Source organism: Anas platyrhynchos, chromosome 3 (assembly GCF_047663525.1).
Source record: "Anas platyrhynchos isolate ZD024472 breed Pekin duck chromosome 3, IASCAAS_PekinDuck_T2T, whole genome shotgun sequence".
Taxonomy (NCBI): domain Eukaryota; kingdom Metazoa; phylum Chordata; class Aves; order Anseriformes; family Anatidae; genus Anas; species Anas platyrhynchos.
The window spans coordinates 54016900-54041433 of record NC_092589.1 but is presented as its reverse complement, the minus strand read 5'-3'; the positions used below and the strand labels follow the sequence as shown (position 1 = coordinate 54041433).

General features: G+C 43.7%; 2 protein-coding genes and 1 long non-coding RNA gene across 7 annotated transcripts in view; 2 read left to right on the top strand and 1 right to left on the bottom strand.

Annotated features, from left to right (window-relative positions):
- The window catches only part of RMND1 (required for meiotic nuclear division 1 homolog), a 20841-nt gene extending 10917 nt beyond the window's left edge, over positions 1-9924 (top strand). For 3 of the 5 annotated variants that reach the window (XM_072035917.1, XM_072035918.1, XM_072035921.1), the window contains 7 exons: positions 2995-3095; positions 4053-4159; positions 6272-6336; positions 7242-7318; positions 8499-8619; positions 9383-9499; positions 9749-9924. In XM_072035917.1, the coding sequence (XP_071892018.1) occupies positions 2995-3095; positions 4053-4159; positions 6272-6336; positions 7242-7318; positions 8499-8619; positions 9383-9499; positions 9749-9781 (621 nt within the window). In that variant the 3' untranslated portion in view covers positions 9782-9924. Of the gene's footprint in view, positions 1-2994; positions 3096-4052; positions 4160-6271; positions 6337-7241; positions 7319-7614; positions 8388-8464; positions 8620-9382; positions 9500-9748 lie in introns of those variants that run through there. The other 2 variants (XM_072035920.1, XM_072035919.1) reach the window with 2 other exon arrangements.
- Positions 6795-17153, bottom strand: LOC119716298 (uncharacterized). The gene is made up of 2 exons (XR_005264108.2): positions 17012-17153; positions 6795-16409 (listed from the first exon to the last, which is right to left on the bottom strand). It is a non-coding gene; the product is annotated as an uncharacterized lncRNA (long non-coding RNA).
- Positions 17116-24534, top strand: ZBTB2 (zinc finger and BTB domain containing 2). The gene is made up of 3 exons (XM_038175882.2): positions 17116-17470; positions 19443-19626; positions 21469-24534. Exons 2-3 carry the CDS (start codon positions 19454-19456, stop codon positions 22829-22831), a joined length of 1536 nt encoding a protein of 511 aa, XP_038031810.1. The 5' UTR covers positions 17116-17470; positions 19443-19453; the 3' UTR covers positions 22832-24534.

Genomic DNA, 24534 nt, shown 5'->3' with positions numbered 1-24534 from the left:
GTTGTTTGTTGTTTTTTTTTTCTGTGGGTGTTTCTAACAGCAATATTCCTTAAGGAAAGTTTTTATAGGATGGTAATAATTGTTAAAATACATAGATACCAAAATAACATACATATCCCTTGGGATAAATCAGTGCTCTTCGCTGACCAGGAGGGGAATGCTACAGACATATTTATTTTTATGAATATATTTATAGTCACTTTTAAAATATGTTGTATCTATGCATTTTGTTTGTTGTGGTTAAATAAAGCTGAGTACTAGATACATAAAGAAAAGGCATTGATCTTATCTGTAGGCAGGGTCTATGAAAGTAGTTGGCATATACTGAGCATGGCAGGGAGATGCACAGATATTCATAGGAGGATTTTAAGGTAAATGAAAATACAGAGCCGTTGTTTCCAGATGTGAACAACTTCTGGATTCAAGTTTGCTTTTTCCATTTCAGACCTGAAATGTGCCCAATTTCCTGTCTGTTTTGGGGAGTTTCAGTACATCAGCAGGCCTACAAACAGATACTAGCTTTCCCTTCAAACCTTGCCTGTAGCCCATTTGGGATGCAGTGGCTGTAACTGTGCTACTGGGTCACTGGCATTTCTGAAGACTAACTGACTAACTCCTGTTGATAGAATTGGGCACCTCTGCCTTCTGGGGTACTCTGAAAAATCTCATTTTCTTGTACATTTTTACATGCTTAAGTAACTTTGAAAACTTGATACCACAATCTTTTTGTCAGTAGAAGTAACTTCAGTTGGTCCTTTGTCAGCCTTGTTTGTACAGGAGGAAAACTGCATTTTTCTGCTTTTTGAACTCATTGTCAAAGTTTTAACTCCAAACAACTTGCTTAAACAAGGAGGTATGTTTTATGCATAAATGTTAATGAACCAAAACAATACAAAGACCTGGTCTGTAGAAATGAAACTGAAAGTAATTCAGTAAAACAGTGTGTAGAGACAATGTGAATGGAAAAAACTGCTCTTTGAAAGTACTCCAGAATGATTGTTGTGGGAGGAAAAACTATTTTAAACAAATGGCCGCTTAACAGAACAATTTATAGCTACAGGCTGATCGTAAATAGGACTTAAAAGTGTAAAATACTTTTCTCAAGTACCTGAACAGCAAGGCTGTGCACTAGCTTCTCCACCAGAAGTAGTAAGGGCAAAAAGCCAAACGAGGTGGAGTTCATGTATGTCGTTAAAAGGAAACTGTGAAGCAATTGTCTCAAATAGGAAGGGTTTGCATTTAGTGAATCCAGAACATCTCATTAGATGTACTGTATCACAAGTGGTCCCTTCTGTAAAATAAGGCTGGGCCTAGAATAAACTTACATCAGTCAATGGAAACTAATGTATTTCTTTAAAAGAAAGCTGCCACTGAAACATGATTTCCTATTATTCAGAGCAATGGAAGAACTTTGGAAATATGCGTAATACAAGACACATCAATTCTGCAGAATCGGTTATGGTCTGTAAAGCTTTGTTAAATCTTACTTTGTGCTGGTGCTGGGAAGCCTGAGCTGGTTGTAGTTCTGGAAGAGTAATAACGTATTAACAGCATAACTATTACTATATTGATACTAGGCTCCACAATGCCAGCTAGGCTGCCTGGACCCAAGTGAGTGCACTCTTGAAATCTGGCATGCTATGTTACAGGTTGGCTCTTAGCTCTGGCATTGTTTTAGCAGGATTTGCATTGCTGAATTGTGCCTCGAAGCAGTGTATCTAAGCTGACTGGCCTAACAGCATACACTTCCTCACTGGAGGAAAAAAAAAAAAGTGTATTTTTTCATACTTTTGTTTACCACAATATTGGGAATATACAGCAGGCATTAGACATGCTAGTATTACATTCAGGGGTATGAAACAAGCAGTTGCATATGTAAGGGTATTTTTGTATGTTTTTCAGTGAAAAATGTTGTCATGTCTTAGATAGGATCACTGAAATTCTTGAAAGTAATGAAGAAAACAAAGTCTGCAAAGAAAAATGTTTCTTGCAGGTGATCCAACAGATTTTTAATGTACTTAACCTGGAGGAAGTGCTTTGGGGACAATTTATCGACATACAGTACGCGCTGCAAGATTAACTATTGTACAGTGTTTTAAAGAGATTGTTTTAAGCAACACTAAGTAGAAACTTTACCTCTTTAAAGAACTTAGGCACCAAAAGTATATTGTGTTAGTAGCTGTTGTGCAGTTAGATGCTTTTTAGATACCTGTATGTGCATGCTATAGATGAGGGTTTTTTCAGTTCAGAATTTGTTCTAATTGCAGAACAATTTATCTGATAGGAGGCTTTAATGCAGACAGAAGAACAAGAATGGGAGATCCTGAGTTAAAGGAAAATGCTTTGTGAGAGAGAAGAGCTCATTATTCCTGCATCAGGTTTTAGTGTGCTTGGGAATAAAATGACAATGAGATTACTCCTCCAAGTGGAGCTGCACATTCAACTGCTTACAGGGCTGACTCTAGGCAGCTGAAACTATTATTATTTTTTTTTAATTTCTATAGGGAAAGGACTTCTGTAACATGACCTGACCTCTGGTAGTTGAAACAAAACTAATTTTAGCAAACTAGTAATTTTGGTAGCAGCAGCCACCTGATGTATTTATCCTAAAGATTCATTCCCACACTCAGACATGTGCTGAAGTTTTGTACAGCTCATTGTTATAATACTGAATATTTCTGCATTGTCATTACTGCTGCTCTGGTTAATCCCTACATTATTTTGTAAACGTAGATATTAAATGATACTTTAGTCTTAATAGATTCTTTGCAGTTGTTCACAGCCACAAAATTCATCCACGTGGCTTCAGAAATAAGCTGCTAATAGTTGCTTCATTTGAATACAAAAAATTACTCGCACACCTATTCATTTTTATTTAAATAACTTTAATAAGCATGGAAGTTGCTTTCATCAGCCTGTTACGTGCTAGTTCTTTGTAGAGTGATAATATACTACAGTAGTAACTGCTCCTCTGTGCAATTGTCTTTTTCTTAGATGAAGAATATAATGCGAGTGCTAGAACAGCATGAAATTCAGCCATATGAAGTTGCACTCGTCCATTGGGAGAATGAAGAGATGAACTATAGAATAGGAGAGTAAGTATCTGCAGGCATTCGTGTTTATCTAAAAGCTAATAGACATCTACAACAAATTCACATAAAAGTAACTAGTAGAAATACACCTTTTTAATTCTTATTTCAAATGAGTAAAAATAGGGAAAGGAGAAAACAGTACATCTACATTCACAAATTTTGTTGAACTGCTAAACTTTCAAGTAATGGCCTTTAGGACTTGATTATACAATAAATTTTGTAAATCAAGAAGGTCTGTGTCTGCACAACTGAACGTGCCAAACAGAACAATCCTAAACAGAACCCATGTACCTCACAGGAAAAATAAATACATATTGTTGAGCCAACTCTGATTTTAAAGAAGGAACAAAACTTCTCTGGGTCAGCTTTCTTCAGTGCCCTGTAGGTTCGTATACAAAGAAGCATTCTGCACATACTTTGCTTCCTAGGAAAGGTGCAACTTGAATACTATGGCAGGATGAATCTGGCAAGCTGTCTTGCTTTGTTAAATGCTTTTTTCATCATGTGGAGCAAAGTATCCCTATGGAAATACTTTTCAATGTAACTGATTGTGTAATTTATCTGTAATTTTTCTAACAGCACAGAAAAAAAACTGTGCTCCTAAATAGGACAGTGTAACAACATAAGCTGTTACATATCAGCTCAGCTTATTTAAGGTAACCTGGTAAGAGGCCAAGGGGTCTTTTATTTTTTTTCCTCACTTTTTGAATACTGTGGACTATCCAGATCTGGCATTTGTGATTCCTGACATAGTTTTAGACTGAAGAACTAATTTTCAGTGATTTTTTTTGGTTGCTGTCAGTTTGAACATGAGTAAAATGCAAGGATGGGGGTGATGGCCATATAGATACATCATGATTTATATAAAACAACCAACCTTACCTGCATTGTTGATTATTCTTTAAATGTTCCTTTTCTGGTGGCTTAGTCAATGAAGATGCTTCAATCCTGTTTTAACAGAGGGCAGTCAAAACTTCATAAGGGAGAAATCTTGTTAAATTCTGAGCTGGATATCGATGAAGTTGTTCTGCAGAAATTTGCCTTTTCGAATGCCCTTTGTCTTTCTGGTAAGTTAATACTGTTTGTAATATCCACCTATGGTACAGATTCTGTGAAATGTGGTTGTAAATGGGATTTGAACAGAGAGAGGTTGAAGACTTAGTGTCTGGTTTGGTGAACTGTGTAAAGATTGTGCTTCAGTGGGAGGATTAGTTTTCAAAGCTTTTGCTTTGTTTTCCGTAAATTGGAATTACTTAGCTCACTGTAAATCTTCTTAAGGATGAGCAAAGCAAATTAAGAAACGTACTTTGCAGAAGACAGATGTTCCACTGGGCATACTGTTGCCCATCTTTCAGATTATTCTAGGATAGTAACAAGTGTGGAGTCCGGAATTAGAAAGCTGTCAGTAATCTTAGGTAATTGATCCTGAAATCATTACCAGAAAAAAAAAAAAATAGATACCAGCTAAAGCAGGTAGTAATGTAAAGCAGTGACTCTTGGTGTGGGAAGCATACCAGTATGAAGTGCGTGGACTGGAGAAACCAGATAATGGTTTCCAGGCTGATTAGCTACGACTATGCTACAGGTGGTGCTTCCATCAGGAGGCACTGGAAAGAAGTCAGGCTCAGCAGTGATGCTGCTGCTTGAGGAAATCTCTCTGCTGCTTCAGACCTAGAGTGAGGTAGGAAGTGGGAATAGAAGCTAGCAGCAATAAGGGGCCATCTTCAAAAAGACCTTTAAGGAAGAAAATCCTACTACCTCTACTGCTTTTAGGGTGAATGCCAAAATTCATGTAGTATGTGAGGAACACCTTGCAACAGGAGAGATATCAAAAACCAGAATGCGTGTTTTTGAAGCGATCCACCACTTGATCAAGGCATACAGTGTAACTAAATGGTTTTTGGACCGTTGAAGAAAGAGCTATTGAAATAGTGAGGGGAAAAATAGCCTCTAGTTCTCTATAGTTTTGCTATTCATAAAACCACTGCATGGAAGAGTGCTGCCACATACAACGGAGCAAGGGATTTATTCCCAGGAGATAACTGGTACCAATTTATGGTAGTGTTAGACATGTATACCATAAAGGAAGACAGTGCAATGTTCAGTGATTATAACAGAGGATGCAAGTGTAGTCCAAGTCAAATGTACAACACAGCAGAAACCAACCTCTGTCAAATAATCAGCGATAGCTGAAATGCCTATTGGCCTCTTTTCAAGGGCTAAATTAAATGCCGTTTAACTCACTGACTTGGATTGGGCCTCTGTACTCAAAAAAGACCATGAAAGATGCTCAGCATTGAGTTTACTGTGTGTCCTGACTAAATGATGTGCACAATTACTACCAAAAAGCATTTGTTTTGAGAAATAAACCTTATCTGTTTAATTTTTCTGAGTGAACAGGGTTAATTTTTTAAAACTGATGTGTCATTACTTCATTCTTGCCTGGGAATCTGAGGATAAAAGAACAAAGAGCCTGAGTTGTATCATTTCCCTGTAGAAATCATCCTTTAAGGCTCAAGCTGAGACAGAGTAGAACTTGTGTTGGCATTGTGTATGCTGAACAACTTCCACTGAAGATAATTATCTTTTCAGTGAATGATATATTCACTAAAACAAAATTTAAGATTGCCTAAGTTTAAATTTAGCTTCAACAAACACAGGTGATGGTGTGTCTGTCTATACAAGCTAATTCTCCATGGTTTGAGCATGCTGCATCAAGTACTGGACAAACAGGAAGTTAAAGTTCTGCACAACGCTGTAGAAATGTGTAGAAAAAGTGGAGACTCAAGGGGCACCAGCTGAAGTCAGCCTGATTCCTGCAAGGCTAATTATCTCCAGCATGCCTCCTTGGAATGCAGTTTGCAAAGGCTTCACACGCAGCACACAGCACTCAAACACACCTTGTTAAGTTGAACCAGAGCTTCTCCAGGATCTGAACCAGTCCGTTGGAGAGTAGAGCTGAGCTTGAGGTGGTTCTGCATGCAAAGCTGTGTCAATACAAAACCTGAATTTGTCTGTAGATGTATGAACTTGTATCATAAAATACTAATGGTCTCTTACATGTTGATACAAACCTATCTGTAGCATCTTGAAACAGTGTGTTGGTAGATGTAAATTAAGATCACTTGAAAGCATATACCTACCTCTCAGCATTCTGCTTTGTCACCTCTGTGTTACAGTAAAACTGGCTATCTGGGAATCATTATTGGACAATTTTGTAGAGTCAATCCAGTCAATTCCTGAGGTGAGGTTTTCTTTGTACCTTTCTGTTCCTCTTTTCCTTGTGCTATGTTAAAAGATCTGTCCAGGTATAGCTGAGGATATAGGCAAAAGCAACTGTGTGCTTAATACATTTGATGGCAAAGCCATTAACACACAAGCTCAGAAAACCTGCAAAGAGGTGGGACAAGAAACAAGCAGTCTTTAAAGGGCTGGGAGGTGATGGTGGGAGTGTGCATTGGAATAATGTTTCCCATGTTGTGCTACTGTCAGCTGCTGCTGCGGGACATTAATGCATAACAGGACAAGCAGCATTTAAAAACCTGGCCAAACAGTGTGTGTGGCAGCTTGGCCTCAGAGTAGTCTGCTATAACCTGAATGTAATGAAGAGTTCAAGTGAGTTACTTAGACTAGTGTTTCCACGAGGCTTAATTAAAATACAAAGTCCATATCATGTTGCATTTAAAAATTAGATTCATAGGCTTCAAAAGACAAATCTTCCTTTATTTTTAATGAAAAAAATAATTGGTAATACATCGTTTGCTTTAAGTGAGGAAGAACTCTAAGAAAGGACAAATAAGTAGCAAGGTAAAAGAACACTGTCATGACTTAAAAATAGCAATAGTAGTAAGAGAGGACAAATGATCTCTTGTTCAGGAAACCATTCATAGAAAACATTCCAGGATCCTGTATTGACACTGACAGCCTACTTGGTGGCTTGCTGAAAACCCGGAATAACAGTTGAATGGTGATACCCTTATCAAGCTAGATAAGCAAGGCACCATTCAAACAAAACTTAAGTGTTGTAACAAGTATGATATGCATTCAGATTCTAGCTCATACCTACTTCAGGCTTTATGAGAATGTTAGACTTCTTAACCTACAGTTCATGCTATTTGATCAAGCAGTGAAAAACTTGTTACTTTGCAGATACTAAAATCAGGAAGAAAGGTGAAACTGTCTCATGCAGATGTCATGCAGAAAATTGGAGAACTCTTTGCATTAAGGTAACATTTTTTTGTTACACCAAAGACACTGTATTACACGGAACTTAAAAATCATCTTGTGCATGGTACAAAGACTGGGATACACTTGAAGCTTTGGAGTAGTTTACAGTCTGGCCTAAATCCTGTGGGTGGGATTCCCTCAGCCACCTTATGGCTTGAGGCAGTGTTTGTGCTATCATGGTCAGAGGACTGTGCTTTCCAATGCCTCACCACTCTCACTGTGGTGTCTCAACTATAGGTAGGCATTAGGCAGTATATTATAAATGGCCAAATTCCATGTCCTTTTTCTTTTCTAGGTACAGCAAGGCATGTTTCATAACCTGCAATTATAACAGTATGCAAAATGATACCAGGAGGAAGCATGGGGGTTAAGTAGAGCTATTAACTATGCTCTACAGTTAAAGCTTTTCAGGGATTTGGCCTCTTCTACAAGTTATGTTCTTCCCCTAGATTCACTCAGAAGCCACTGGTACATTGCAAGGATTTAATGTTTGTTGTTTTTTTTTCCTTCTCAAGCATATCTTGGCCATTAGGAATACACAATAGTATGCATTTAAAAAAAAAAAAAGTGAAGAAAGAGGTAAATGAAGAAAACAATTCCTATCTTAAACAGTAGATTTTATCATCCTACTTGGAGGACCCTTCTGTAACACACAGTGATGGCCTAAAAGTCCAAGGATTTATGTGAGCAGTAGGCTGAAGGTGGGAGATCTTAGCTCCTTGCCTTTATAATGCTCAGCCAGGAGCCTGGTTCTGAGCTATGCTCACATACCCAGCGTGTGGTGTCATTCACGTTTCAGAGCTCTGAAATAGAAACAAGCTGTTACAGACCTCCCTGAGTAACTTTAATTCAGGTACTTCAGCTTCAGTGAGCTACTAGCATAGTGAAGGACTCCCTCCTCAGCTTGTCACCTTCTTGAACTTCAGGTCAAGGAGTGTTGCCATAAGGCAAAAACAATGAAAAGAATGATTCATATTAAAGTGTTCTCAGAAAAGTTTCAGATGATGTTACCAATTTTAAACAATAACTATGTTAATATTTTTATTATGAAAGGAGAGGTTTTCATATTTTATTTAACAAGAAAAGCTTTCCATAATTTTTCTTCTAACCACTATGTAAATATTTACTCCTATATGCACCCAAAGAACTTTGAAATACTGCAGTAACCATTCTTTTTAGACACCGCATAAATCTGAGTTCCGACCTGCTGATAACACCTGACTTCTACTGGGACAGAGAAAAACTGGAAGAGCTTTATGACAAAACTTGCCAGTTTCTCAACATTAATCGCAGAGTCAAGGTAAGTGTCTTATTGTTGTTAAGAATACCCAAATCAGTTGTCTTTGGCTTAGCAGAGCTAGACTGCTCCGTGAATGTCTGTTTTAACTGTAGAAGGTGAATAAAGCACAGTAGGATCCTATACACTCTTCCCTTTTCTTTGTGTTTGTAACCCACTTACATCTTTTACCTACTTTAGGTCAATGACCTTGTTTCAACCATGTAGACTTAAATGGATGGATTGCTTATTTCCAAGCCACTCAATTTGGCTTTAAATAGTTATGAGAGGAGGAGCTTTAATTCTTGTTCTGAAACTTGTGCAAGAAAACAAATTTTATAAAAGAGATCTGAAGCAGTCTTCTTATTGACATGATGATCCAGGTCAGCTCACTGCAGGGCAGCGCAATGCTTACTGCTCAACCAGAGTAAGAAGCGTGTGAACTTTTTCCAGTGGTACAGCTACCTTAAATATTGACTTAGTTACCTTTGAGGCATTCCCATAAGCTGCGTCATCCTCTCTTGCATGCTTTCATGACTAGAAATCACCTAGTAGCTACTTAATACCTGGAGATGCCTATCTAAAACCCATTGAAATAAGTTGTTTGTATGAAAACTCCCCTTGCTTGTGCACGCTGCCTTACAGACTTCCCCGTTAGTTCTTTTGCAGAAGCATTAACACGTTTCTGCAGTTACATTCAGTAAGCCCCTTTGAGGATTGTGTTTCTTTAGCTATGTCATACAATTTGTGGAATCCAGCCTTGCCACATGCTTGGGATCTGTTTCAGGTAATGAATGAAAAGCTTCAACACTGCATGGAGTTGACAGACCTAATGAGAAATCACCTGAATGAGAAACACGCTCTGCGCCTTGAGTGGATGATAGTAATACTCATCACTATAGAGGTTGGTTCCTTTTCCCCCCTGTCACACTGAAGAATTCAGTAAAAAGTGCAATTTATAGACTTCATAACTTGAAAATCAATATTACCTTATTTGTGTAATGTACTGTACAATGGAATTACTCTTTAGTTCTTTGCAAGTAACTTTGGAGTTGCAGCTATAGTTATTTTCCAGATTATCTGGTTTAAAGTGTAAGCTGTTTGTTTTAAAGATTAGTTTGTATCATTTGATAATGTGTTTGTTATTTCACAGGTTTTGTTTGAACTTGCAAGGGTAGTTTTCTGACCACAGAAGAAACTCTGGACAAAAACTGACAAAGCAATAAAGACCATGTGGCCAAGAAAATGCTTCTGGAAAATAGTGGAATTGTCCCTCTTGATAAATATGTACATATTCTGCTGAAATAAAAAACAAATCTGTGAACATTCTTCCAAACTCTTGTAATAGTGATGTTAAAGAAGTGTTAATCTGTGGATGTGCTAGGGTAAAGCTGACACACAAATGATACATTCTAGGGGTTAGGCTGGGTGCAGGGAGCTAGCGTTTTCCTCCTCACTGAACAGGGACAGAAGGATGGATCACTTCGGTGCTGACCTTATTAATTTACTGAGCTACCTGGCGTGACTTTAATACACCTGGCAGGTTGGGATGGTTTTTCTTTTTTTTTTTTTTTAAATTATGTTACATTCTTTCCCCGTCACTACAAAGTATTTGTACAGTTGCATGCGCATAAAGTTTAGGAACTAGTTGAACTTTATCTGAGGTCACGGGAAGCTGTAGCAGAACAAGAAACTAAAGCTCACAAAGTTTCACTGCAACTATGCTATCCCCCTTTTGTTACCTGATTAATAACAGTACAGATTACAAAGAATGAATTAGTGTAGGTTAAAGCATCTTAATTTTAGTCCAGGTAAATGTTTCAATGGTTTTTAATGTCTTCTGGAGTGTTCTAGATTACCATCTCCAGAACACTGCCACTTACTTGTACATGTGAGAATGAGGTCTGGGCTTTTTCAGCATTCAACTTTCTACGTGAATTTTCAGGAACTACTATGCAACCACTAGTAGTCACCTTTTCCAAGATCAGGTTAGTCTACTGGACTTGCTTCAGTGTCAGGTGAAACACAACATCTCAGTAACATAACCTAGGAATTCTGACAAGCCCGTGAAACATCATTAACAAGCTGTGATGGCTAGATTCAGGCTAGAAGTGAGATTACATTTGCAAGAGCTTACATGCTATTTCTCTGAACACCTGAAAAGTCTGAGTATTAGTATTAGACTTCTTTTGAATACGTCAGCCGTGTGCATGGGGAAGAGAATAGAATTGGGCAGAGCTAGAAAAAACATCCGACTATAAACCCATCATCTTGCCACAAATTGCTACCAGTGGTTTGGGGAGACATTGTAAGGAGCAGCAGCTCCTCTTTAAGGAGTAGCCTTTTCTCCTCAGAAAAGCAAAACCTGGAGGTCAGCAAACAGTTTTATGAACTGCTGAGGCTGTCTGAGCTGTCAGCCCCATTCACAGCAGCAAACCAGTCAGCAGAACAGCTTGGTGACGAAGTTTACTATTAACTGCAGAACAGTTCCTCAGCACTGAAATACTACATTAGATCCGTGAAGAGGTGCTGGGTACGTTTTTCTACATAATTGCAATAAGAGAATTAGGTTAAATTTTAATTGCCATTCTTCTAGCAAACATTTTTTCATTCCTTTATCAAAACAGGCTTTCTCACCCCCACTTTGAATACAATAAGTAAGCCTGAAAATACAAGTTCCCATTCATGTCACGTACTTAAATGATTTTGGTACTTCAATTAAATTGCTAAAGTGTAAATTTGCAGGCAAAATGCACCTATCAAACACACGGACTGAGTTACCCAGCCAAACACACTGAAACAACAGGAGCCTGGTTACTTCTGCAACTCCAAATCAGTTTCTGTCTGCACAGATGACTGCAGCTGTGAAATGCCTCCTTCTGTGCGGCCCCAGACCTGCTTTACTGGGTGGAACGGCTGTTCCGTGCACTGCTTTGGTCAAGCCCTAACTGTACGTTAAACTTTGTAGCCACCTTTTTGAAAGCATACCTGCTAGCAGCTGCAAATCGGAGGGTTGTTTTATTGAAGTATCCAGCCTAGGACAGAACAGCCTCGCTGTGTTACACGCAGAGACCCGAGACAAAGCCAGGCAGCTGAATGCACCAAGAGCTAACTTGAGCTCTGAGAGCACAACATGCAGCAGAGCAACCCCTGATGTGCAGGACTTGGGACACTCCTCCCGCCAGCAACTTTTCATTCTGCTTCAAGCTGGACAGCCGATAGGGGCCCCGTGCAAGTTCACAGCACGACCTGATCAGCAGGGAGTTTATGGCACAGGCGAGATTAGAATCCAGTTCCAGAAGCAAATAAAGCCTGCCGTAACTGTGAGAATGTATCTGCCTTATCTGTCTCATCCAGCACACACCCTCATAGTTTAACTGCAGAACCTTCTGCACTACTTCATTCAAATCCAAAATGGGTCTGTTCTAGCCAGGGAGGGTCCAAGGGTGAAAGACAAAGTGATAGAAATATTGTATATATGAGGAAAATCAGAGAACAATCCTGTTATACCTAAAACTCTTGAAATTGTAACCTTTTTAATAAATTAATATAAATCAAATTAAGACCAAATGGCGAGAAAATGGTTCAGATGGAACATCATTAGACTATCGTTTATGAAGACCTCAACTGCACAGACAGCTTGTAACTGCTTTTTCCACCAGATGAGATGAAGGACAACTTGTAGAAAGTGTTTTTCTTTGATGGATCTGCTAGATAGAGTTGTCATGAGACTAGCTAGTTGTAAAACCGCTACGAGCACTAACAGTCAGGAGTCCTGACGTCCAGTCCAGTTTTTGCAGGGAAACCTCTCTCTGCTGGCCAGGATCAGCCCCTGTTTTGTAAGAAAATCAGCCCTGCAAGTGATAACATGTAAAAATGAAAGCATATAAAATGACACCTCCCTGCATCTCTGCAAAGATAACTTGTGTTCAGTCCAGCCAGCGCAGAAGAGCTTATGTATGACTTTCTTGCCAACTTCAAGCATCTGCCTGAAACAGAAATAATAAAATGCTGTGAGATTCGCTCTCCTTCCCCAGCCTAGCTTAATGGTAGGAACCACTAAAAGTTAAGCTCAAATGTAAAAAAGAACCAGATACTGTGTCCACATAAATGAGTTTCTTTACTCACAGCCAAGTAACAAAGTTGCCTTCTAAAGCCAGCAGGAACACAAAAGACAGATGAGTGTTCTAGGCAGTAATAATGGTTGTGGCAAACCTTTTTCCAATTTAAGACCCTTCACACCTGGATCCATTTAGAAACTGAAAAAAGGAACCGAGGTACCACATGTGCCAACCTACTTTTCTCAGCTGCCCTCGGGACCAGAGACGAGCGCTGCGGGAGGTCCTGCTGGCCCCGGCGGGGCAGCGGATCACCTCTGCTGGGAGTCTCATCCTCGTCTGCAGGCTGGTGATGGCACCAGCCTGACAACGGTACAGAGTTCGAGGTACTTGAACACACTAAAATACAGAGGGATGTAAAAAGCAAAAACCACACCCCAAAACACTTTCTTCCAGTGGAGAGGTCGGGGAGAAAGCTTAACTGTGTCCTAGCTAAGGGGAACAGTAAGGGTCTTGAAAAGTACACAGCCCCAGCTGAGGAAATAATCTTAAGAGACTGCAATTCTGTACAATCAGCAGGAAGGCAAAGATCTGTGCTAGCCTTAGACAATTATTTTGCCATAGCTATACACTCCACCAGGTAGCCCACTTCTGATCCCCCCAGTGCCCACCCGTGATGCATTTCTTGGCATCACACACATATTCTCTGCTACACATAAAATCCCAGAGGCTGAATCTCAGAAAACAAAGTAATTCCAGCAGTTTGGGGTCCTCTGGACAGAAGAAGAACTGAACAGACCTAGACACAGACAGAAAGCAGAGCAAGCAAACCCCGATCCTCACAACCACAGCACAAGGACAACCCACACCCCTATTTCTGATTCTTTCAAGCAAACCTAAACAAACTTAAAACAAAAAGACTTTTTTTTTCCTTAAGTCTGCTTTGAGTTGTCAAAGGCACCACATTGACAGGATCACCTTTTCTCGCAGCTGGTGCTATGTATGTCAGTCTTCAAGCTCCACACAAGAAATACATGTTCCAGACAGGCGAAACAGGGTTGCCAACCGATGGTAGCTGCCGATTATTGTTTCACCCCCAAATACTTTTTAACACTTTGTCAACTGCACTCAAGTCAATGCCAGTATCACGACTGTTCTTGACAGAAACCTCAACTGCATAGGCTTGAAAAATGCACTCTGTGCAGTTGCAGTTTCAATCTCCTCCCCCAGGGAGAACAAAACATGCAAGTACACATTACCGTAGCTTTACAGTTGTGCTACTCTAGAAATGTCACTCCAGCCAGGAAGGCACGGTCCCTCTTCAACTCTCCCAGTTAAAAGCAGACAGGGCTGATGCATCAGGCTCATCTGGGACGAAGGCAAAGGCAGCAGGAAAAGGGCTAATCTGCATGGCAGAAGCTGTGTCAGTTCGGTTACGCCAACAACTCCTGATGGAAATGGGACTCCTAACAAATTCTTCTACCTATGGTTAAACCATTTCCTTTGAGGACATATGTTCTACAAGCAAAAGGATTTGGGGTTTTTGTTCTGTTTGCTTTGCTGCTGTAAATTACAGCTACTCAGTAGCTGATGATAAAGCTTTGCTCACTAGGTGTAAAAACACAAAGTTTCCACTTTTGTAACCAACATCAGGATACCAGAACAACCCTAACGTGAGGGCTTATCCTGGGCACCACTTCTCCTTGCTTTGACAACAAGCGAGGTTTGGACCAAGCGTGAGACAAATTCTAGCAGGGATGGTAACCCTGGACGAAGAGACAGGCAACCATCAGATGAACAACGTTTATTCATCCAGCAAGAAGCTCCCGCAGCTGTCGCGCTTCCCACCAAGCCTTGTCACCAAGATAAATCAGAAGCCAAAGCGTCAGAAGCGTCAGCTGTGCTAATAAAATGGATTTACAGTGTTGATACAGACTGGCATTTTACTACAGAGGTACCCATGCGGAAACAGTGCCCAGGACGTGCACTGATGAGAAGCCCCCGACAGCTTTGGCGATCCCAGAAGCTGCCCTGGGGCAGCGGGTAAGGTGCACTGCAGGAAGGAATGAGCAAATTGCTCTTTGGATTAGGGACTCTCCTCTCCTGCTTTCCAAAAACGCTACAAAATTTGAAGACTTGCTGAAAAACTTAAGTTCAAACCCGACTGATGTCAACGGAACTGTTAAGGTTTTGACTAGAACAACAACAATCTGCTCCCCCAAACCAACTTCAGCTGATCTCCACCACAGAGACACACTGACAGACTTGGGGCCACCTAGCTCTAGTTCCTCCTACTGCCCTAGTGCATTTTTACTCAGATTAGCAAATGTCTTCATCGTTCTATTAGCACTTAAATCATGAGCAGTGTGCTCATTTACAATGCAAAATGTTCCCCTACCGAAGTCCTGCCTTTAATCTGGGTTATGCATAGATCGAAACAAAACCAAAGACACAGGGACTGATCCTATCAGCAGCAGCAACACAACTAAAGACGGTCTCGAGTACAGAGCAATACTCGGAGCAGTATGAACATTGCTTTAAAAACTCATAAAATTAGGAAATAAATCCTGAACAAGCACCTCGAGAAACTGGAGGAAAAAAGTTGGTGTAAAAAACTGAGAGCACAATAATACCACTTTATGAGAAGATGCATTTTAAATTACAATTTCAGCTGTACTGAGTGTATGTTAAGAAAAATACACTAAGAAGTGAGATGGACTTTAGATTTAAAATTTTAGATTCACATCTTAAGCCAGGTGTGAACCGTTGCAACAGGTGAACCACTTGTGGCTCCCTGTGACACAGATGACGCGCCCCAGGTGCCAGCCAGCACTGCAGATGTAAGGTTAGGCAGCATTAAATTCAGCACAGAAATCTTTCTACCAATTCCAGCAGACTTTGAATCCAACAGGATACTTTTAAATTAAGAATTGCATTATTGCTGGATTCAGGTATTGCAGTCCAAACAAGGGGCTTTAAAGCTGAATTACGAGTTTTTATAAAAAACAATCACTTAAGCTAGTTTTTTTTCCAGTTTCAGAGAGAACACAGAGGAGAACCTCACATGAATTCTGACACAGAAGGACTCAAGGGCAACAAAGAAGAGAAAAAACAGGACAAAAAGCAAAATCATCAGATAGGTACCTGCCAGAAACACCATGATTTTCCTAAGTAGCCGTCTCAAACTTAATTGAAAACTATATCGCTCTCACCATGTTCCCCGAGAATGAGACAAGTTGGCCACCAGTAAGCAACACAAGTCCAAACGTCCACCTACTCTCTTTACTTTGTATTTAGTTTGCAGAGCTGAAATACAAGTGAAAGGTAAGGGGAAAAAAAATCTGCCAAGTAGACTAAAAGCCTTTCAATCTGCTGGTGAAATACCTTTACATCAACTTTTATCATGCCCTCAGCACAACAGAACCATGAGTGCTGTTAAAAGCGTGTCTCTAGCACAGATGTCCGAGGGGGCTCTGAGGATACAGTGCTGTTCAGTTTCTTTATTCCGAATACTGCAACAGCAGCAAACACACCACTGGTTTTCTACTCCAAGCAAAGTAAGTTTGGTGCTTTTTGTTTAAGGACTTAGCTAGTTAGTTTTCGGGTGCTGCTTAACAAGGATAGATAAATAAATATTGATGAGCTACCTGCTCAAACACACTCAAGCTGTATCTATCAAGACCTCCACCAGTTTCAGTGGCAGACAGCAGAGCCAGGCGCGTGTAAAGCTCTCCCAGTCCTTGCTCAGTTTAGACCCTGCAAAAATAACAATAGCCTCAGATGACTGCAGTTGCCTGTTGATTTACAGACCAGACAAAATACAGGACTCCTCTGCCCATTCTCCGTGCAGTTGCCGCCAGGACTCTAAACTGGAAGGGTTTGGGCTTCGGTTTGTGCATCCCATCCCGTCCTGCTTGCGGGACACCTGATGTACTGATTGCAGAGCTACCAGCCCAGCTCCAGCTAGCGCCCTGCCAGCTGGGTCAGGCAAGCGCCTCGCACGAGCTGGCTTAATTCAAGAAAGAGATTGCTGAGGAGCATTAAATAAATAATTAAGCCGTGACAATGACCCGGACCGATTCAACCCCTTGGCACTGCCGCTCCTACCGAAGGCTTCACGACAGCGGGAGCGGCTCCGGGGCGCAGCGCAACACCTTGCCGCTGGCTGCACGCCCTCCCCCGGGCTCCTCACCGCCCAGCTTCCCCGCCAGACCCGTGCCCGCAGGAGGGGAGCCTCCAGCCTGCCCACCGCGGGCACCGCGTACACCGCTCCCTCCCTGCTTCCCTCCCTCCCCGTGCAAGCCCCGGGCGCGCCCCCCACCGGCGCTGCGCGCCCCGGTGAGGCGGCGGGGACGCACCTGCGGCCGCCACTCGAACCGGGGAGGGAGCGCGGCCTCCTCCTCCTCCTCTCCTCCTCCTCTCCTCGTCCCGCAGGCGGAGCTCCCTCCCCGCCACCCCCGCCGCCGGGGCCCGGCGAGCCGAGCCCAGCCGAGCAGCCGGGGCGGGCGGCGGCGGCGGCGGGGCCGGTCCCGGCGGGGAGGAGGGCGGGGCGGGAGGGGGCTGGGTGGCGGCTGCTGCTGCTGCTGCTGCTGGTGCTGCTGCTGCCGCCACAGCGCTCGCCGCCTCCCCTCCCCCCCGGCGGGGGCTCCTCGCTGCAGCCTCTGTGCTCCGCTCTCGGTCATGTGACCCTAACGTAACCGGACAGGAAAAGCCGCCGCCGCCGCCGCCGCCGCGCTGACTCCGTTGTTGCCGCCGCTGCTGCCGCTGCCGGGCGCCGACACCGCGGCGGCGGCTCCCGGCGCCTCGGCCGCCCGCAGGTGAGCGCCGCGCCGCGCCGCCAGCACGTGGGGCCCGGCCCCGCCGCACCGCACCGGCAGCGGGGGGCTGAGGGGAGAGAGAGGGGGGCAGGGAGGCGGCGGGGGGGCGCTGAGGGGAACGGGCCGCGCCTGGCGCCGCTTCACGAAAACCCGAACCGCGCCGCGCCGGGCGGCTGCAGCCGGGACACGGCCCCGGGCTGGGCGCGGAGGGCTGAGGGGGGGCGTGAAGGGGGGGGGGGGGCGCCGGTGGCTCCCGCCGCAGGGCCGGGCCCGGCCGGTTGGGGCCCGCTCGCACGCGCCCGCCCTCGCGGCTCCCCCCCCCCTCCCCTCCCGGGCCGGCGGCATCCGGCGCGGGGAAGGAAGGGCGGGGGAGGGGAGGGAGGGGAGGGGAGGGAGGTGGGGGGGGGGGAGGGGGCGGCCCCGCCTGTCTCCGGCGCCTCGGCAGGGGCGGGCCCGGCCCCAGCGGCGGTGGCGGCAGCGGCGGCTCCCGTCTCGCGCGCGCGCTGCGTCTCGCGCCGCCGCCGTCCGTCCGTGCGCGTGGCGTGCGCGGGAAGAGGGAGGGGGGGTGGGGAGGGGAAGGGGAGGGAGGGGAGGGAGAAGGGGGGAGGTGGGGGAGAGGGGCGGGGCTCAGCCAGTGAGAGCGCCGCGCGGCCGCCCGGCCTTCCGCCCCGCCGGCCAATGGGGACGGGAGCGGGGAGCGGGGGGGAGAGGGCGGCCCGCAGGCCACGCCCACGCGCGCGCGCACGGCGGGAGCGGGAGGGAGCGGGAGGGAGCGGGAGCGGGCGGGGCGCGCGCGCCGCGGGGGCCATTTGCCCTCCCTCAGCGCCGCGCCTGTAACGGCGGGACGGGGCCCGGCACAACGGCCCCCAACGGCCCCCAACGGCCTGCAGCGAGCCCCGCCGGCGGGGGGCTGAAGGGAGCCGGAGCCCGATTTTTATTATTATTATTATTATTTTTTTCCTATCAAGAGCGTTAGCTGAGCAAATAATCGTTTGGTTATTTTATTATTGGTCACTGAGCCCTGCTGTCGCCCTCCAGCAGGCAGAAATGCTTCGAAACGTGCTGCCCTGTGTGCAGTACACCTTTGTCCTCTTCCCTAAAAATAAAAAATAAAAAATAAAAAAAAGAATCGTTCCTAACACGCTAAGGAAACACTCAGTTCGTACTTTACCCAAAATCTTGGTAACTTCCCCTTAAACTCATGAAAAAAAAAACCTCCCTGTACATCTGCTGGTTTTGATCCATTTTCCACCACCTCTTTATTTTCTGTTTGTAGAGCATCCGCAGTGCCCCGATCTGTAGAGCATAGGCATGTGCCCCGTGCCCGGTGTTTGCCTTGCCCCACACCGTGCTGTTTCACCCGGCCGTGGGCAGGACTGCATTGGTCACTGCGTGCTGTCACTTCTGCCCACAGCTCCGCTTGTGTTGGTTGAGTTTATACCCACTTGTTGATGGTAGCGGCCATATATTCATCCGTCCATCCATACGCAACCCTCCTAATGTGTTTCCCTGGCTACTTTTTTCCCAAAGTTGCCAATTCTTGCTTCCAAAGGTGCCCTCGAACCCCTGAGAGAATGCTCCCGTAGGACCATGCGGCACGGGAGGCTGCACAAGCCCTGGTTTAGGCTGGCTGAGGTTGGTGCCACGTTTCCCTGGTGCTTGCCCGATGTTGCATGGGTTCCCACTGATGGATGGAGCCATACACGTCACCCCCCGGCGTTCCTGCTTTGGGGGACAAAGCAGGAATTTCCCAGGACAGAGCAAATCACTTGCACCTTTGTGAATCGTGTTGCGTGTCGTGAAGCAGCGGTCCTTGCCTGCGTGCGAGGTGTCATTGGTGTCATAGTTTGGGGTTAAGAGGTGTTATTAATGCAAGGCATACAGACATTAGAGGAAAATAACCACGGAGAGATCTACTGTGGCACCTGTGTATCTACTGTTAAGTTTTACATGAAAGTCGTTTGCTTTTCAGAGTGTAAAAAAATGGATTTGGCCAACCATGGACTTATTCTGCTGCAGCAACTAAATGCTCAGAGAGAGTTTGGTTTCCTGTGTGACTGCACGGTTGCAATCGGGGATGTCTACTTCAAGGCACACAAGTCGGTCCTTGCTTCTTTCTCCAACTACTTCAAGATGCTCTTTGTTCACCAGACCAGGTAACTACGGAAAGGCTGACTTGACTGTTCAAATGTTGTTCGGTTCGTTGTGGTAGGGAGGTCTAGCGACATCTTGAAACCTGAAGGGTTCTTTTTGCTTCTTGCTGCGACCTGGTGAATGGTATCTGATCATATGTGCAGACCAGAATCTCAGTTTGAAAGTGTCAAAGTGGAAGATGAAGTTCATTAACGTTAATGTTATAATTCAGTGAATATTCTTCATCCTTAAAAAGTATAGGACGCCTGGAATTGAGTATTTTAAGGCTCCTGTCTTCACCATTGCACTTCTCTTCCTCCACTCCCTATATTCTACGCGGTCTTGGCAGTATTCTTGACATTGCCAGAACATCATAAGCAGCCCAATAAGTATCTACTAGGAGGTTTTGAGAAATGGATGTGTAAAATAGGGTATTATGTTTTGTGGTTTTCTTTAGATCAGATAAATAATAAATAAATAGAAAATAAAGGTTGCGTTGGGTTTTGGGGTCAGGATGGGCTGTTCTGTTGGCTTGTTTGTTTCTTTTTTGGGGGGAGGGGACAGCTGAACAGAGAAGGCATTGACAAGATAAGTTATGAGACTGTTTTAAGGATTTTTGAGGAATTCTCTTTTTCCCAATTATTTGAGCTGTATCAAAAAGTTTAAGTGAGCAAAACTCTCGGCTCTGGCTAATGGTCTGTGTCCAAAAGTAAATAAACATCAAGGAGAGAAGTACGTTTGCACTTCTGAGACAGGACTGTAGCAGGTGTATCAGTCTTGATGCTCCGTCAGGAGCATACGGTCATCTCTGGAGGATGTCACTGCACAGTTTATTTTGAGTAATACAGCTGAGTTCAGAAGCAGTAAGAGGGAGCTCAAGAAGGGTACACCTCACGAAAAAGAAGAATTGGTTATAATTTCCTCCTCAGCTTGGTAGCCTACTGTGGTCAGAGCGTTCAGACCACAGTGCAGTCATGTCCACTTCTGGATTTGTCTTTCATTTAACGTCTGCTTAATGTGAGAGCTACAAATAACTGAAAAACAATGAGAATCCCAGATCCTCTCCTTTTGCAAGGCGGCCTAACTGAGACATTCCTGATTTTCTTTCTTGTTCTGTGAACCTCGCCTTTCTGTCTTCACAGAGATCCAGCTGGAGGACTGGGGGGTGTTTCAGTCCAGAGCATCCTAATGGGTGATGCATAGGGCATGATCCAGCTGCAGGATGGTGTTGGTTTTGATCCCATTAGGCTGAAGAGGGCATCGCAACCAATGTGCCTCACTTAATTGAACACTCTAACCAAGGGACTGTTAGTGCTGACCAAGCATACTACTGGTGCTACCTTTCCTTCCTCCCTGTTCAGGGAAAGAAGCTCCTGTTCTCTTGATAAACAGCCTGGCCTTCACGGGTTGGATGTGCTCGGGCTACACCTTTTCCACCAGATCCTCAGGGAATTCCCACCCTGTCCTGCATGTTTCTGGGTCATAGTGCAGCTTAGAGGAGGTGATACCGCACGTTTGCAGAACTGTTACTGTAAACACTAGTAAGACGTAGAAGCCAAACAGGTAAGTGCCAGATGAGTTCTCAGGGCTAAGAACGGAGAAAAGTTTAAAGGGCTGTGAATTTATACTCCTGTGCTAGCAAGTCTTAATTTGGCTGCAGACATGTTTGAATCCGATTAAAAAAGGGGGAGGGGGAAATATCTTCAGAATTTATGAAATATATTGATGTCTGTGACATCAAGTCTATCATGCAACAGCAATTTGGAAAGGTGAAGATTGCAATGGGACAGCTTAATCTTTATCTAGATCTGGTTGAAAACATCATTTCCCTTATCAGTTACTGATCACTTTGTTTCACCTTTCAGTGAATGTGTCCGTTTGAAAGCGACTGACATACAGCCAGATATCTTCAGTTATCTCTTGCATCTGATGTACACCGGGAAGATGGCACCGCAACTCATTGACCCAGTTCGACTAGAACAGGGAATAAAGTTTCTGCATGCGTATCCACTCATTCAGGAGGCCAGCCTTGCAAGTCAGGGAACTTTTTCTCACCCGGATCAAGTTTTTCCATTAGCATCTTCATTATATGGCATTCAGATTGCAGATCACCAGATAAGACATCCCACTAAAGTTACATCAGCAACTGACAAACTCGGGCGAGAACCAAGGCCACAGACTTCACGGATGACCCAAGAGCAGGTTTCGGAAGGCTCGCAGCTCTCACAGTTAGCTACAACTATGCCACAAGTGACCCGGACAAATATGACCACTTCTGACCCCTTGCCATCATCTTTATCCCCGGAATTGGTATCTGCTGCCGGTAATAATTCACCTGCGGGAGAAGAGGCCAACATGGAAGCATCTTCTTCGGATGAACAGCCTTCTTCGCTCACAATAGCACACGTCAAGCCAAGCATTATGAAAAGGAACGGGAGCTTCCCAAAATACTATGCCTGCCACCTCTGCGGTCGACGGTTCAACTTGCGCAGTAGTTTGCGAGAGCACCTGCAGATCCACACAGGAGTTCCCTTCACGTCGAGCCAGCAGGGAGAAAGCAATATTTCTTTGTCTCTCTGTAACAACACGGCTGAAAAAGATGCCATGGAAGTGCCTGAAGCCGGGATGATTAGTGACAGTGAGCTGCAGCAGATCTCAGACTCTCCAATAATTGATGGGCAGCAGCAATCAGAGACACCGCCCCCCTCAGATATTGCAGACATAGACAACTTGGAGCAGGCAGATCAAGAGAGGGAAGTAAAAAGACGGAAATACGAGTGTTCCATCTGTGGGCGCAAATTTATTCAGAAAAGCCACTGGAGGGAGCACATGTACATACACACTGGCAAACCCTTCAAGTGCAGCACTTGTGACAAAAGCTTTTGTAGGGCTAATCAGGCTGCCAGACACGTGTGCCTAAACCAGAGCATGGACACGTACACGATGGTGGACAAACAGACTCTGGAACTCTGTACTTTTGAGGAAGGCAGTCAAATGGACAACATGCTAGTACAGACCAACAAGCCCTACAAATGTAACTTGTGTGACAAAACATTTTCAACTCCCAATGAAGTAGTCAAACATTCGTGCCAAAATCAAAACTCTGTCTTTACTCTAGAAGAAGATCGCTCCATTCTGCTAGGTGCTGGGGACACAGAAGCCACAGAGACTGAAAACTCAGTGTTAGCCTCCATCAAAAAGGAGCAGGAAGCAGTGTTGTTAGACTGAATGTGAAACCTGTATCAATTTTTTAAAGTTTCTTTACTCATTTTTATTAAATCAACCCTCCCTTCCCCACCCCCTGCCGCCTCACTTACCCCTGCCATCTTTTCCACCAGCCTCCTTCCCACCCATTGTCTTCAGCAACCAGAACTGTACTGGCACATTAGGAAATGGGACTTTGCCTCTCCCACCGAAACAAACAAAAAGCTCTCGCGTCGAACCGCAACATAATTGATTTTAATACAAAGGAACATGTGAAAAATAATCCAGCTAACTATGTGGATAGTATTAGTTAATCCAAATTTAATAGATTTTAAACAAAATTTAGATTGCTTAAAAGTGTATTTAGATACGATGATGAAAGTAAATGAGAAACAGAGTATCAGTTTGGTAAGCAAAGAGTATATATATTAGTTTCCCTGGTAAAAGGCATTTTGAGAAAATCTGGCAAATTTAACACCATGCGTTTTAGAACTCCACATGCAAGTTGATTAAGATTATAACTTGAAATCCTCAGACTTTTTGCTCAATGAATGCAAAAATTGTTCATTGAGGTAAAAATCGCTGCGGGTATTGGGTTTCTTTTAGCCTTACGTTTTCCTTCAAGTATGCCTTTGGGTATCTGTTTCAGGTAGCATGATTGATTCAAGCAAAGAAGTTACTAAGTCAAATTTTGACTTGAGTAGCTGAAATAATAATGTGATGGCAATCTTTATATATATATATATAAAAGTACTGTATATGTATAAAGATTTATATATATATGGAAAGTGTTTGTGTGTATATTTGATACAGGTAAATAAATGCACACATCCTTTTTAAGCAACTGGCAGTCTGCTCTCAGATTCAGCCCAGAAAGTATTCTAGTTGTTTGACAAAACTAGTTATTGCACAGGTTATTTTAAATCAAATTTAAAATGTCCTCAGCTGTGTGCATTTTTATTCGCCTGTAGAACAGAAACTGTTAGGTAAGTGTTGTCACCCAAGATGCAAAGGAAACTGGAGAAGTGACATCCTGGTGAGCACAGTACCATCATCGGTGCAGCACGTGCATGTGTTGTTAGCTATAGTTTCAAGTCATTCTGGATGAAATGAGAGGGAAAAACTGTATTTATTGCCTTACTCAGGCAAGGAATGCCCGTGGTTTCATTTGGTCTAATTGCATGAGTTAAGATGAAGAAAAAGTGGTGCAGAGCCGTTCTAGCAACAGGGGATCATGGTTCTTTTAAAGCAAATCTGTAGTGTCGACTGGCAAATTCTGCTCTTTGAGAGTCCCTTTATTTTCAAAGCCAAGACAAAGTCTGCAAAAACTGAAAGGATGAATTTGGTAGTTTTTAGTTACTGCTGATGGTAGCACTGCATCTTTGTGTTAAAAATCAAGTTGTTGATTCTTATTATTTTATATTAAAGTGCCCGGATTTTTTTGCTGGTAGCCTCAAAACCTAAACTGACAGCAAGGAGGAAGCCCGCCTAGCGATTACTGGGCCGCCAGAAGGCTTGAAGGACAGAATTAAGTGCCCCATCGTAAATGGAGACACTGGGTGTTCGGGGGGGAGGGGTGGGAGAGGGCAAGTCACAAACCACAGCTCTTCTCTGTGTATACATTTAAACTGAATATCATCTTTTTGTGTATAGTTAAGTTCTCAGATTTGTAAGTTTTTATACATCATTTCATTGAATAAAAACTGAATTAAATGGGATATGATTTA

Excerpts from the sequence above, each read along its gene's own strand:
- ZBTB2 (XM_038175882.2), top strand. The coding sequence starts at position 19,454 with ATGGATTTGGCCAACCATGGACTTATTCTGCTGCAGCAACTAAATGCT. Across the intron at positions 19,627-21,468 it reads CTCTTTGTTCACCAGACCAG|TGAATGTGTCCGTTTGAAAG; the intron begins GTAACTACGGAA and ends TTCACCTTTCAG.